This window comes from Salarias fasciatus, chromosome 22, assembly GCF_902148845.1.
Source record: "Salarias fasciatus chromosome 22, fSalaFa1.1, whole genome shotgun sequence".
Classification (NCBI taxonomy): Eukaryota; Metazoa; Chordata; class Actinopteri; order Blenniiformes; family Blenniidae; genus Salarias; species Salarias fasciatus.
In genome coordinates, this window is record NC_043765.1 from 7777887 (window position 1) to 7792253 (window position 14367).

Consider the following 14367-nt stretch of genomic DNA (forward strand, 5'->3'; position numbering starts at 1 on the left):
AAAGTATTTCTTTGTTGCAGGACTTTAAACATTAAATGGACTGTTATATCCTATTAAATTGTGGACATTTATTCATTTCCACTTACCAGACACCTTTTTTTATGGTAAAAATGAGCATAAAAAACAAAATACCAAATTCAGAAATATTAAAACGGAAAAAACGGAATTTGGGAAAAAATAAAACGGAATTGGCGAAAAAATAAAACGGATTTCATATACCTCTACATATACTCCCAGGCATGCATGCAGTCTCCTCGCTATTTATTTACTCTTGAATCAATCGGCTACCTAAATGAGCCAGTAAACAAAAAACGAGCTGTAGCCCAAATTTGTTGTTACTTGATACCTCTATTTGTTTTTAACAGCAAGGGTCAGTCTGACCCATCACAAGTTAAACCCTCAATTATGGTAGATCATGACACTGTAAAGCATAAATTCCCTTTTGTAGATGTTCATTGAGCATTAAACAAAGCACCACTTTGTCATATTTTCTTCAGAAAAGCAACTACATCAGATCTTCCATGTGAATGTTTTAAATAAGTGCAGAAGATGTTCAAGGCGGAAGGTTTCGAGTTGACCTGCATCCAAACCAGATCTGTCCTTGGTTCTCCGAGATGTCCGTCACAAAATTCCACCAAAATCTTCAAACCTTCATGCAATCAGGTAGTCATGCAGCTTCGAAAGCAAAATGTGGCGTCATTTCTCTTCTGTTTGTTTGAATGTGAAAGACACACACTACTGTTTTTCAGACTTTTGCACAGTAGTATATACCTCTATGTGACTTTGTGTACGTCTTCATATTCCGGTTTCACTGTGTGGCACTTTTTCCATTTACAGGTGCATGTTCAAAAACAGTCAATGAAATGTTTTGCAGTCATAGCATGGAAACTAGGAAGTTTTAAGCATTTATTTATTATAATTTTAATGAACCTAAGTTTTCAAAGGTAGGAGCCAACTCAAGGAATATTATGATTGAGATACTGTATACAATGAAACTGAGAGCTGAGTAAGATGAGGAATCAAGCAATGAAGAGACTTCCCTCAGTACTCAGTCTGTTCAAGGTTTCTCCCTGGTTATTCTTTAGTTTCTGACTCCAAAATGTTTTATGAATGAGACTTGACTCAGTTTAGCATTACTAATATTTTAGCAGACATTCAATAGTTATAATGCATAACATCATGAAGTCATCCACTGATAAAAGAGAAGCAAAAGGAAAGAGTATATTTTCTTATTTACCACAGAGTGCAATTATTTAACCACAAAATGTTAAAGGTTTAAACTAAAGGTTATTATGAACGAAGAGGCTGTCCAAACTGCTGAAATACCTCCTTCAATGGTGTTTTATCATGTTCAATTTTTGTATTTAACTTTTAATGAAGAGATTTGAAATTGCTATTTCAGTGGAAAAGTATAATATATGCAGTAGAGACTGAATCTGTAGGTGTAGTGGTTTGCTTTTAGAATTGACATACTTGGCATCTCAATGAGGCTGTTCTCAGTAATAGTTGCACATTTGTGGTTTTAAAAAACACAATGGTGTTGCGAAGACAAAAATGAAGGAGCCAAAAATCTGTTTTCGAGCTATCAGTGGATGTGTTTATTTTCCTCAATCTTCAAACTGAGATGAGCAGAGACAGAAAAACAAAAAGATTTGTTATCACCAGTGAGATGTTACCAAGTACCATTTAGTGATTTTATCTTGTAACAATGAACTGAGTGACATTTGAAACTATGTGCACACCACACTTACACCCTCAATACGTTGTGCATTTCTTCATTGTTAATACTGTAAAAACCAACAGAATATGATAATGAAAGTTTATTTTGACAATGATTTATTCGGTACATCTCAAGTTAATCAGTTATTTCAACAACAAAAAAGATCTCTGTAAACTCATGTATGTATTCTTACAAAAGAAAAGGTTTCTCTTTAAGCAACTAAAAAAAAAAAAGCATTTAGAAAACAACTACTATGGACTCAGCTAAAATATTTGAATCATCGAAAAACATCCATGATGACAATCCAACACTACATTTATCAAAAGTACTGTGGTGAGCGCAGGCAATCACTGCTTTTGGTACATAAACTGATAATGAATGCCTCATGTTTCAGTTGTCTGCTGGTTTGAGAAAGTCTCCTGTTCATGTGGTGCTGCTCTCGCTCTGGCCAGTGGAAGGATCAGTTGTGGAGAGACCGGCTCGCTTCATGAATTTTGGGGTTTTTTTGGGCCTTTTGGGCTCGATGACAATGGAGTACCCAGGCTTCACTCGAGGAAGAGCGAGCTTCAGCTTCAGCACCATTTGCGTGGTGCTGCGATAAGGGCTGTCCAGATGTGGGCTGGTGTTGTTGAGGATCATCTTGTGGTACAGCAGCTCGCAGCGCATGGCCTCCCGCTTGTGAACCCGAGTCATGCCGTCGAAGCGCAGCATCATTTTGTCCACGTCCTGCTGCGACTTGCACGGCCCTCCGTTTGCCTTGACTGTAGCAGCTATGTAATCCTGGTCCAGAATCTCCTCCAGCACCTCGTCAGGCGGCCGTCCCGCCCCTTTCTTCTTGCCGTGCTGAGAGGGCGGTTCGTCTGAGCTCATGTCAGACGGCCCGTCGTCCTCTTGGGAGCTGTCGTCCGACGATGGGCTCCTCTTCACTGAGAGCTTGGATGATTTGTCTGGATTTTTCTTTTTGGACTGGTCCACATCGGCAAAGGGGTAATCCGCCATCAGGACGGAGAACGTGCAGCTTATCAACCGCACGCTCACATCTGCCGGAGGGGCTTGACCGAATATTCCTCCTGGCAGAAAATCCTTCATGTACTCTTCGGTGACACCAGCGATCACTTTGATGGTTCTCTTCAGGCAGGCCCTGATGAGGTCTCTGTTTGTGTGCCACTTGCCGTAATAGTTGAAGATCTCTTTGAAAACCTTCTGCTGCAGGGGATACTGCATAAAAATGTTCGTGTACTCATCTGGTTCCAGAAGAGTTGAAGGATCTTTGGACCAGTCCAGAAACTTCTGGTAAAGACAGAGGATGTAGTGACTGAAGAGCGAGTACTCGCCGCCGCTCCTCAGGAGCTGCCAGTACGGGCCCAGGATTTTGCAGTAGACAATGGCGAGAACGCACAGGAGGCTCTGAATCATGGAGTCAGCTGCGTCGGCGGCAACGCTCTCCAGAATGATGTCTGGGCACTTTTCGTTGTCCAGTGAGAGCAGATCTGAGAAGAACGGCACGGTCTCTTGGTAATGGTGGACGAGTCCTGCCGCGGCTTCAAAGTAGCTGCTCAATCGATCGGGCTGATTAAACACAAGTCTGGAGGGATTCTTCATCTCCTTGCAGAAAGCCACCCAGTGTTTTCTGTAGGACTTCTTGTTGGGCGTGTGGGAACGCAGGATGTCACAAGCCATGTGAATGTAGCGTGAGGTGGCGCTCTCCTTCATATTTACAAAATTCTGGAATTTGGGGAGTTTGTCGCGTCCCAGTTTCTCCCCCGATGACAGAATTAGCTCCCTTTCAAAGTTCATAATGTGCTCCTCCACTGCATTGTGCACGGCAACAAGGAAATGTGCATTACAATATAGAAACTGTATCGGAGATGCAAGTGAGACGTCTTCACCCAGTGAGTTAAATATTCTCTCAAACTCTGCCATGGCTGGATGCTCTTTACATGTCAGGGTGTACTGATTTTTGAGCAGATCCATAGAAAGTTGTCTGCATGCCGGGGTTTTTCCATCGTACATTTTTGACAGCTTCTGAACTGACAGCATAGCGATATCGAGTAAGGTCTTGGCTTCTCCTTTAAAAGAGGCTTTTTCTGCTTTTTTGGACTCGCTACGGGAATCTGCGTGACTTTGAACTTGCACTTGGGTAAATTTTTTTGTGTCTTCAGTCCCCATTTCAGGCCTTTCAACTTGCATAATTTCAACAGCTTCACATTCTTCCTTGATTATGACTTGTTCAGTATTTTCTTCGTCTCTTTTTATGCGTTTCTTCAGGAGAAACTTGGGCATTTTTCTCGGTACCAGTTCAAATGGGGCTTGAAGCAGACTTTCGATCGCTGCACTCCTCCTGTTACTCCTTGTTTCAGAACTTCGACAACACATCTTTATCCTTTTGATCTTGCTCCTCAGGACTTTGTACGCTTTTTGAATATTCCAACTGTCACAAATGTCGGGGTCAAAATTTTGAAGCCAAGAAATTATAACAATCGGGGCAATTCTTTCCCTTGATACAAAGTTGCTCAACTCAAGAATCAATCCGTTTGTGACCTCCACTGACTGCGCTTGTTCTGAGAAATCCCTCATTTCCAAAAGATGCTGTCGTTCAACTCCAATGCTGTCGCATATCGGTCCGACGAAGTTGAAGTTGACATCTGACTCTAGGAAGGCCAGCCTCGCATCACTTCCCAAACTCAGAGTGGTGGCAACGCCTCTTTCAATCAAGGTACGAAAGTCAGCGGTCTGGTTCAGAGAGAAGATCTTCCTGAGCCAGTCCACAATAGCAGCCCAAGGAAAGTTATTGTCCTCTCTTAGGAGACCCACTTGAATCATGAATCTGTTTTTGCATGGAGCAACATCGAGCTCTAATCCTTCTCCTGATTGTGGACCGATGAAGTCTGCAGAAAGCTTCCAATAATACTCATCTCCTGAAAACCACAGAAGTTACAAAGAATCAGAATAAAATGACGACTTCAACGTCAATATTCAAAACAAAGCTGCTGAAATATGTTTCCACTTACTTAGATTAGCTTCACTGACAACTGCTTTTCCACAGAGACAAAAATCTTGGCACTCCTCCATTGTTTGCTAATTTTGAAAGAGTGGCAAAAATGTAAAAAAAAATGTAATATGTGAGCAAAACATTTCAAACAAAACAACAACAAAAAAACACTTTTGCATTGCATTAAAACAGTGGTGCTCAACCTTTACCATCTCAGGAGCCACAATAACCAACAATATTTTTCAGAAGAGCCACAATAAACAAACAAACAAAAAAAAGACCCTTCCAGACCATAAGAAAATGTGATTTGATCATTGTATTGCTGTTATAGAAGAAAAAACATTGTGTGGTTCTTTAACAACTGTCCAAATTTTTATTTTCCCAGTGCAGCAACAAAACAAAACATTTTGTTGATATTCCAAATCTAAATAATGCAGCATTTTGCTAAAATCACAGTCCAACTCAGCATCAACATTAGTTTGTGTGTGTGTAGGGAGATTATGTTAGAACTGGATAACTTTTTAGCAGTTGCAGTGACGCAGTGATCGAGGAGGTAATCTGTGTTGGCTGTGGTCTAATTGCAGCACTGTTTGGAGCCTGGCTGTCCTGCCTCTGGTCTTTGTTTATTTGGTACAGTTGTGTGCTTATGGTATATTCTTTATTAAACAAATAAAACTTTTACAGATTTAACATAAGTTTTGACAGAGATTGAAATCTGGGCTGGTTTTTACTGAGTTGGTTTTGTGTTGCATTTGGGTTGGAAACAGTGAGTCGAATCTGGCAACTCTGCTTGGAGCCGTCAGCTCTCCTTCACACTCCCGGTGCCACACAATTCACAAAAAGAACTGGACTGTCCGTCACTGACAGCCTGTGCCGTTCTGTCTGAGTGACACAGAGGTGAGATGGTCATGAACGAACCGTTCAAAACTAGCTAGTTTAGCGGTGGCTAACAGCTGAGTGATACTGGTAGCTACACTAACTGTGTGCTGCTTTAAGGCAGCAGGGTGCTCACGCGGCACAACAGTGTTCCTGCTGGCAAATGCAAATGGGTCTTTACAGTCATGCGACATTTATTGATTTGAATCCTGTTGATGGCTGAGTTATTTGTATGAGAAATGTAAGGTGCAGCTTGAAAACATGTAGCGATTATCACTGCATGCATAAAAAATAGCTTGCTGGTCAGATGGGATATAAATCAGTCATGCTGGCTGTCTGAGTGAAGAAAAGAAAACAAACTGTGATTTATGTATGATAATCAGTTCTGATGAATGACAACTGATCCTTGATGCTCTTGTGGCTCTTTCACTGACACAAACTTACTTTTAGCGGTCCTGAGGAACTTCAGTCCTCAGCATCAGTATGCAGAAAGACCCAATCTGCAGGAACAAAAGGAGAGGAATATGAAAAATAAATCGAAACAAAACAGTCAGAAACATGTAGACCACGATAACATGGAGTCAGACTGTAGATTCAGATAATATAGAGACAGAGTGTAGACCTGGATAATACGGTAAGTGTGTAGAATAAGATAATAGAGTCAGAGTGTAGAGTGGGGTATGGTAAAGTTGAACACAATTGTGAGCACTTAGTACAAACTACACTTTTATTTTATGTAAGTGAGACCAAAACTTAATTTTTGTGCATAATTTCTTTTATTTTCTGCTGCCTCCTTCATCTGATTCATTCGCACTATTCAGTACTTGAAAATGTAACTATGCTTGAAAAACCTACAGCAGTATTTCTTTTGGTTTTTCTGGGTCCAGTGCCTTATTTTAATCATTTGTTTGCAATCTGTGATACATTTAACAATTTCTTTAATGCCTGAGAGGAGTGAAATATGTTTTGTTGATATTTTGAATTCTTGCTATGCATAATATTCATAGTGCATTGTTTTTGGATCCAATGTATGTTCAAAATATTTACAGATCAAAATGTTATAGGCCAGAGTTCTGCCTTTATTTTATTTTGCGACATCACATTAGGCCTGGGCGATTATATGATCGTGATTAGTGATCACGATTAATTTCCAGTCGATCACGGTGATCAGCTGTGAGCACATTTACTCGATCAGACACGGCAATCACAGTCGACTTTTTCCTGCTCAACTTCCGCCTGTAAGTTGAAGAAGTAAACAGTGATGGAGCTGAACGTGGAGCCGAGGGCAGTGAAGCAGATGAAGTCAGCCATGCCTTGGCGTTATCATCTGAAGATGAGGCTACTGCTGACAGGAAAGGCTACTCCACGCCGCACCGCTGCTAGCACACCGATCCGCAAGGAATCTTGGCCTTTTGAGTCCAGGAACTACTTGTGATACAGTTTAACTAACGATGGTTCAGTTCTTCTCTTTTACTGAAAAAACAGTGCATCGCATCATTGAACATATCACCACGTCTTGCTGCTAACACTCTTTTTCTAACAACATGCAGACAGAGCCTGCTGCGCCGTTCTTCTTCTGTGGTGTCTGTGTAAAACAAGGTTGAACATGCAAACAGCACACCTAGTGGCATGAAGTGCAATTGCAGTCATGACGTCGTCTGTGCGCTGTGGTTTGAATGGGGATCTCCCTGGGGTTATTCCAAATGTTTCAGAAACCACAATATTTATCTTAACACGAATATTGACTGCACATAAACGTAGCCAGTGTCGTCTTTTCAGGCCACTGCACCATACGAGCAACATTCTAAGAGGAGAAAAACGATCACACGCGTGATTACTTTTGTCCATTTTTTTTTTATATTATTGTAGTTTTGTACTGTTACATTTAAAGTCTAATCTCTCCAATCAAGATTGTTATTTAAATTTTGTACATTTGATGGAAGCATTAATGATGGCAGCAGCATATTTAGTATCATAACTTGAAAATAATGTTTACATTCTAAAGCACCTTCTTTATCCCCAGGGGGTTTCTTTAGTTTTTTAATCTTTTATAGCAGCAAAAATCCTCAGGGCTGTAAACTGTCACACTTTAACTAACGATCATTCAGTTCTTCTCTTTTCCTGAAAAAACGGTGCATCGCAAGGTTTTATTATCTTGGTGCTAGATTTTTTTTTTTTTCATTTACTGCACTGTTAGGTGAAATTGTTCTTATATTTTCTAAGTTTATATTATTTAATTTGCATTGCTATTTATTTGGTTGTTGGTTGTTTGGTTGTTGGTATTTGGTTGTTAATAAAATGTTAAACTATTCTATAGTTTTAGTTTTCAGTGCAGATGCTTTAAACTGGTTTAAAAACAATATAACAAATTGTGATTATAATCGAGATTGAATGATATGAAACAAATATCTTGATAATTTTTTTTGCCATATCGCCCAGTCCTAATCTCCCCTATAAAAAAGTATTTGAAAATCATTATCCCCAACATTTGTAGTGTTAAACCCCTACATTAAAATGCATTAATAGTAAAAGAATATGTTATTATTCATCAATTAATAAACATATTAATACTTTGAACTTCACGGCTGTTAAAAACACTCCAAATGTTTTGCTGGGATGTCTCTTATCATCAGATTTACTGTACAAAACAAAATTTCAAAAATATTTTTTTTTTTACAATAACTCAATAGATTTGATACAAACAGCACAAATATTATGTTTAAGGCAGTCCCAGAGAGAAAGAAAAGAGTTAATCTGTATTATTTTTGATCCACTGTAGCAGCTATGCGGTTACACACATCACTCCTTATTGTGTACTATTCAGAGGATACAGTCCAGAAAATGATTTGAAATCTGGAAAAGTAAATTAACACAAGACAACTTTTGTGCTTTGGAGGCTAATCTAAAAAGAGGAATGCTTCTTTTGTGAAAACCACTCCTGCATGCTAATGTTAGCCTTAGCAGCAACTTGCTAATGTTAATAACAACTTCAGTAAACCCAGCCAGTGAATGACTTTCTAATCTGTAGCAGTCCCAATCCCTAAGTAAAGTAGTTTATGGAGCGTTACGCAGCACCTCTACGCAATTTCAAGAAATTTTCAAAAATAAAAAGCAGCTAAAGCGGCTAAAGTAGCAACTTCTTACCCACATTCAGCAGCCACGACCCGCTCCCGCTCGCTCTCTCGCTCTCTCTCTTTGTCGCTCTACCTCTCTCTACCTCTCTCCCTCTCCCTCTCGCTCGCAGAGAGTACTGCTCTCTGATTGGACAGTGTGATAGAGGGTGGGCACTTGCTGAGCTCTAAGCCAATCAGAATGCATCGAAACGCATTGTGGGTCCGACAATACGGAAGACTTGAGGTTTCCTTTCTGTGTTGGGAATCAGCGACAGGTAATGTTTAATAACGACATAACGTGTTTATTTTATCGTTCCTCTGCTTGTTCTCCTTTGCGGGTTTATTAGTATTGGTTATAGCGTGCGTGTGATGATTCGACACGAGTTCCTACGTTGTTTTCCCGCTGTGATTTGGAAAGTGGCTGTTGTTGAGGAGAGCTAAGTCAAGGCTACGTTATCTTGATTCTCTCATGAAACTGTCTATTTTTTCTTCATTCTACAAATTTGGATTCTTCATTCTTGTGTCACACAAAAACCTCGACACATTTAAAGTGGTTACAGTAATAGTGTTCGACCTGTACATGCTCCAAAGATATGTTTTCTGTTCTGTTTCGGTTTGTTTTTGTCTGTTTTGGTTATGTAAGCATTGTTCCTGTAGCTACAGCAAGATAATCAATTTTTAATTACATAATTACATTATGTTTCTGAGATAAGATCAAGGAGTTTGTGAGCTCTCAAAGGCCAAGGTTTTGGTTGTCACTCGCATTCAGATGATATACGCTCATCAAAGAACATGTTTACACATTCATGATATGCTTGTTTATGATTTTTTTTTCTCTCCAGATGTCTCACAGAAGACTGCAGCATCCTGATACCTGCTTTTCTTGGATTTGATTTAGTGTAAAGGGAAATAGCACAAAAAAATGGATGCCTCTGCAGCAGAAGCTTCAGCCCAGAGTGAAAGACAAGAGGACAGTGCAATGTCCAGTCAGAGGACAGATGGCTCAAAGCCAAAGAAAGCCTCTTTGAAAAGAAGTAAGCAGACAAAAGAAAAGAAGCAGAAAAGAGCTCGACTTTCCAAACCGGCTTACACTGTCCATCAAGGAGAAGATATGCTATTTGTTATATCACGTTCTACTTCACAGTATGTTGGTTCAGTCTGGACTCGCAAGAAGAAAGGAAGCAAAAAGAAAAAGATTGCTAAAGGAAAGTTAAAAGGAAATAAGACTAGACCCAAAAAAATGATCCGTGCCAAGCCTGTAGTGGAGAATAAACCAGATGTCCCAAAGCAAATAGCTACAGCAGACAGCGACCACAGTTGGGGACAACATCTTCCTGAGGAGGTGCTCATCAACATTTTCCAGTTGGTGGTCCTTCAAGATGGAGCTGTACCATTTCTCTGCCGGTATGAATGATTTCTGTTCATTTTCATGTCAATGCAGTTTATTATTTATATGAAAAAATGCCAAATTTATAAACTCAAAGACTGTTTTTGTGGTTTGGAGTTATTTGAATGGACCAAACCACAAAACGAAACGTTTTGCTCTGAAAAACCTAACTCAAGTATTCATTTTAGCTTTAACTGTGAAAAACATGCATTTAAAATGTATGACAGATGTATATATCAGCAATGTATCATTTTTTTTAATATCTGTCTGACATAGAGTGGGAAGAGTTTGTCGTCTGTGGAATGCCGCTGCCTCCAGTCCCGTCCTGTGGCGCAGAGTGACTGTGGGTCACTGCTGGATCGCACCCGGGAAGAGCCAGCTGCCGAACACAGAGAGGAAGGTGAAGCAGACAGTTGAATGGCTCGCTCAGAACAGGTGTGTAATTATTTCTATCTGATCTATATTAGTGTTTCCTTGGGGATTTTGTTTTTAAAAACATTGCTGATATGCTTTTATAAATTTCTCAGGTTCCATCAACTCCGAGACTTCTCCCTCTGTCACTGGACAAGTCATGTTGACTTTACGTTGCAGGTAATTACAGACATCAAGACGTTTTCATTACAGTAACATTGTTTGAAATGCTTCTAAACTGAGTTGATGAGTAAAGTTAGCAAATAAAAATAAAGAGAATGACTTTTTAATCTCTTATCCAAGAATGCCAAATATTTCCTGGTTATTAATCTCCCTCGCAACAGAAAAATGTAAAACTTTTGTGTTTTACATTTTGCCATGAGCCATAGAAAGTCACAGTGCAGTTGCATTTATAATTTGATCTTTGGAAGATCGAAAATATGTCATGCAAATAACATTTATTTTACAAACTTATGCAAATAAATCCGTTTGTGCTTTTGCATTTTTGTTGTAATCAAACTCAGGTTGTGTCCAAGTTCTGCCCTCAACTTCGCTCCCTCAAGCTTTCTTACTGCAAAGGCCTGACTTCAGAGGCCTTCCAGAGTCTGGGTCAGCACAGCCGCCAGCTGCAGAGCCTCGACCTCCAGTACTCAGAGGTACACTCAGAAATCTTAATGCACCTGTCAACCTTCAGTCTCACCTTTAGAGTTTCCCACCTGTTCTTTGCCTCTTGGTTATGGTTTCAGCTTTCGGGAAGAGTGCTGCTGTTTGACAATTGAAAGAGGAATAATTATATGTGATCAATTCACATTTGAGGTCCTGATATGAACATGAATTGTAAATTTTTATGAAATTATACTGTAAGTACTTTAGTTTTCATTTTCTAAGAATGATAGTAAATACATATTTTTATACATTATAACTTCCAGAAGATGTCAAACTTTTTTGATATCATAAGGAAATCTAGGAGATGTGAAGACATGTAGAATTATGCATTAACAAAATGTTCCTTTTTGCTGTAGTTTAAGACTGAGGGACTGGTGGAGTACCTTGAAACCCACGGCAGCCAGATCAAGCAGATGTTGCTCACTCACGAACTAAAGAATAACAAACTGTGGACTACCATCTCTGTAAGCCTGTTTTCCTCTTCATATTGGATTTGTATATTTCAAACAAATACATGGCATGACCTCAAAGCCAGTAAAGAAACTTAATGTACACAAATGTGGTTTTTTTTCTTTTTCTCAGAAAGGATGCTGCCCTGATTTGGAGTTGTTGGAGGTGAGCACGAAGCTGGACAGTAAAGACTGTGACCTTCCCATCTGTATCCCGGCTCTGCAGACGGCATGCCCCAAACTCAAGGTAATTGAATAGTTCATCCTCTGAAAAGAAGTACATTTAGCTTGTGGGCCAGGTCCTTTGAAGAACTTTCTGCTAAATAAAATGAATAAGTTAAAAGTATTTGACTTGCTCAATAAACGTTTTTATTGGTCAGATTTAAGTAATTTTATTAGGTCACATATAAAACACACATTTCTATTAACGCTGATGTAGAAAGGGCTACCGCCCATACTGATCCATTTATCGACATACCTCTCATCAGACGTTCCGGATGCTGAACGTCAGACCGATGAATAAGACTCGTGGTGCCACCAGCTCGCTGTCAGGCTTCCCGCTACTGGAGGAGCTTTCTATGGCAACCACGTCGTATTCCTACGTGACTGACAAGTTTCTGTGGGACATGCTCTCCAGCTCCACTCACCTGCGTGTGCTGGACCTTCGAGGCTGTGCAAGAATCACTCCACACGGTCTCGCAGTGTTGCCTTGTCCGGGTAGGAACAATTCATGACTTTTACTTTGGTGACTGTTTGATTTCAGTGCATGTTTCAAGTTGATTTTAGCTGTCCACGTAGTATTGAAAATAATACCTTGAGATCCATTAGAGCAGAGGTCTCAGTCTCAACAGAGCTGGGGTTCTTATATTAAAGAAAGATAGTATGAATAGGAAATAATAGCTACACACTCATATTCCGCAACCTATTCTTTCCTGGCCAGTTGACAGTGTTTGTGCTCATATAGCCTTCATATTTAAATAAACATAAGCCTAAAGGGATTAGCACCCGGTCATAAATTGGTAAAGTGTAACAGTGGCCCCCCAGACCAGGAGTTTGAGACCCTTGCTTTCGAGGCGTAGATGTGCTTTAATTCCATTTACAAAAGTCACAGAAATTAAAGGCAAGTATTTCTTTAATTCAGATCAGTTTTCCCTGAAAATCTCTCTTTTTGATTTGTGTTTCAGAGCTTGAATGTTTGTTCTGGGGACAGTATTTCAGCAGACACATCGGGTCGTCATTGCCTAAGAAAGGACTTCATATGGTGACCCAGAAGTGGAGCAAGACGTTGCGAGAGCTCGACGTTGCAAACCAGCTCTTCACTGAGGAAGACTTGGATTTGGCAATGAGTTATCTTGCTCAAGCAGCCGACGCTGATACTCTGCGCTCACTCAACCTCTCTGGGACCAGCATCACACAACCGACCATCAGGTACCCGGCTCGTTTTTTATTTCCTCATTTAACGACAAACAGTCCAACAAACTGTTCTGTGGAATAATGTGGAGGCAGAGACTGAGTTGAAATAAATGTGTATTTCGCAGGTCAATCGTGGGAGAGATGACTTCTCTCGACTACCTCAACCTCTCATCCTGTCGTAACCTTCCAAGAGGAGCGAAAAGAATCTACCGGGGCCAAGAAGACATACGCCAGCTGTTGGACATACTGGAGTAGTGCTCATCTTCATTTGGTTATAGAGCTCAATCCTGAATTACCAGGCAGGCTTGACTGCCTGACTTGATGCCTCTGTTTCGATTACACTGTTAACTGAGAAGGGTATTTCACCCCTTGGTGCTGTTGTAAATATTTGTGATGTGTATATGTATAATAAATTGCCACTTCATCTACCAAAAATCACTTCAGGGATGGCAATTTTCTGTGGATTTCTGCAATTTTGAAATTCAAATTAGTCATTTTTTGAAAATTTTAAGTGAGATGAGCTGCCTAAATTTTAACACTGTCATAAGATTAGGGATGAAATGATTGCTCAAGTATTTTGATTACTAATGCTTTGTTTATCTCTGCATGATACACACACAGCAGGGGGGTTAAAATTAGGAACAAAAGATTGATGAGCTCAGTGAGATCCTTGGACAGTTCATGAATAAAGTCGTTGTGCCTTGGACAGCATTTTGTAGTTACTGTCACCATATTAACTTTGGTTCATTGTTTGGTCGTGTGTTGAAAATGAAGAAACATTCAGAAAACGTCACACTTCATGGGAGTAATTCTTCTATGCAGATAAGAGTAAGACTGTAAGGTGATTTTCATTAAATCTGTAAGAATTATTCCAGGTCTTCTTAAGTTGCTCCTGTGCAAACTATAACTAAAGTGGGTATAACTGCTTAAAATCTTCAACTTCAGGTGGGGCCCATGACCCCCAGAACTTTCAGGTGAAAGATTTTATTTCCTATTGCCATCCCTGTAATTTTGTCATCGGAGGATACAGGTTGTATTTGTACTAATACCATTTCATTTCTGCCTTTGTTTAGAAACGCTTACATTCGTTTGGATTATCAGAATTAAAAAGTCTTCAATATCTGTTGGTTTACATTAAGCGTTCTTGGATATGAAAGATGTCTCTTATTTTTGTTTGTACATTTTTACAGTATGTAAGGAATCATTTCAAAAGTACATTTTGGGAAATATTACAAGGTGTATGTTATTGTCTTGTTTTCCACTAGGGAGTGCTGTACTGTAAAGATAAAAGTTACACACTGACCATAGAAGACCTCATGTGGAAGCTGTTCAATGGTGGT

General features: G+C 39.7%; 2 protein-coding genes across 4 annotated transcripts; one reads left to right on the forward strand and one right to left on the reverse strand.

The window, feature by feature from the left end:
* Window positions 1-1570: 1570 nt before the first annotated feature.
* Window positions 1571-8780, reverse strand: LOC115409621 (uncharacterized). Of its 2 annotated transcripts, none has more exons than XM_030120868.1 (4): window positions 8733-8780; window positions 6033-6088; window positions 4732-4798; window positions 1571-4638 (listed from the first exon to the last, which is right to left on the reverse strand). In XM_030120868.1, the coding sequence occupies exons 3-4, from the start codon at window positions 4790-4792 to the stop codon at window positions 2144-2146; spliced, it is 2556 nt and encodes an 851-aa protein (XP_029976728.1). In that variant the 5' UTR covers window positions 4793-4798; window positions 6033-6088; window positions 8733-8780; the 3' UTR covers window positions 1571-2143. The 2 variants fall into 2 exon arrangements, with proteins under 2 accessions (XP_029976728.1, XP_029976730.1); XM_030120870.1 differs by having other exon boundaries at window positions 8737-8759.
* A 147-nt stretch (window positions 8781-8927) lies between these two features.
* fbxl6 (F-box and leucine-rich repeat protein 6) lies at window positions 8928-14147 on the forward strand. 2 transcript variants are annotated; one of them, XM_030120879.1, is made up of 10 exons: window positions 8928-8976; window positions 9544-10105; window positions 10365-10523; window positions 10616-10679; window positions 11024-11155; window positions 11522-11629; window positions 11748-11861; window positions 12103-12331; window positions 12799-13042; window positions 13153-14147. In XM_030120879.1, exons 2-10 carry the CDS (start codon window positions 9624-9626, stop codon window positions 13280-13282), a joined length of 1662 nt encoding a protein of 553 aa, XP_029976739.1. In that variant the 5' UTR covers window positions 8928-8976; window positions 9544-9623; the 3' UTR covers window positions 13283-14147. The 2 variants fall into 2 exon arrangements, with proteins under 2 accessions (XP_029976739.1, XP_029976740.1); XM_030120880.1 differs by lacking the exon at window positions 8928-8976 and having other exon boundaries at window positions 9614-9735; window positions 9846-10105.
* The last annotated feature ends 220 nt before the right edge of the window (window positions 14148-14367 follow it).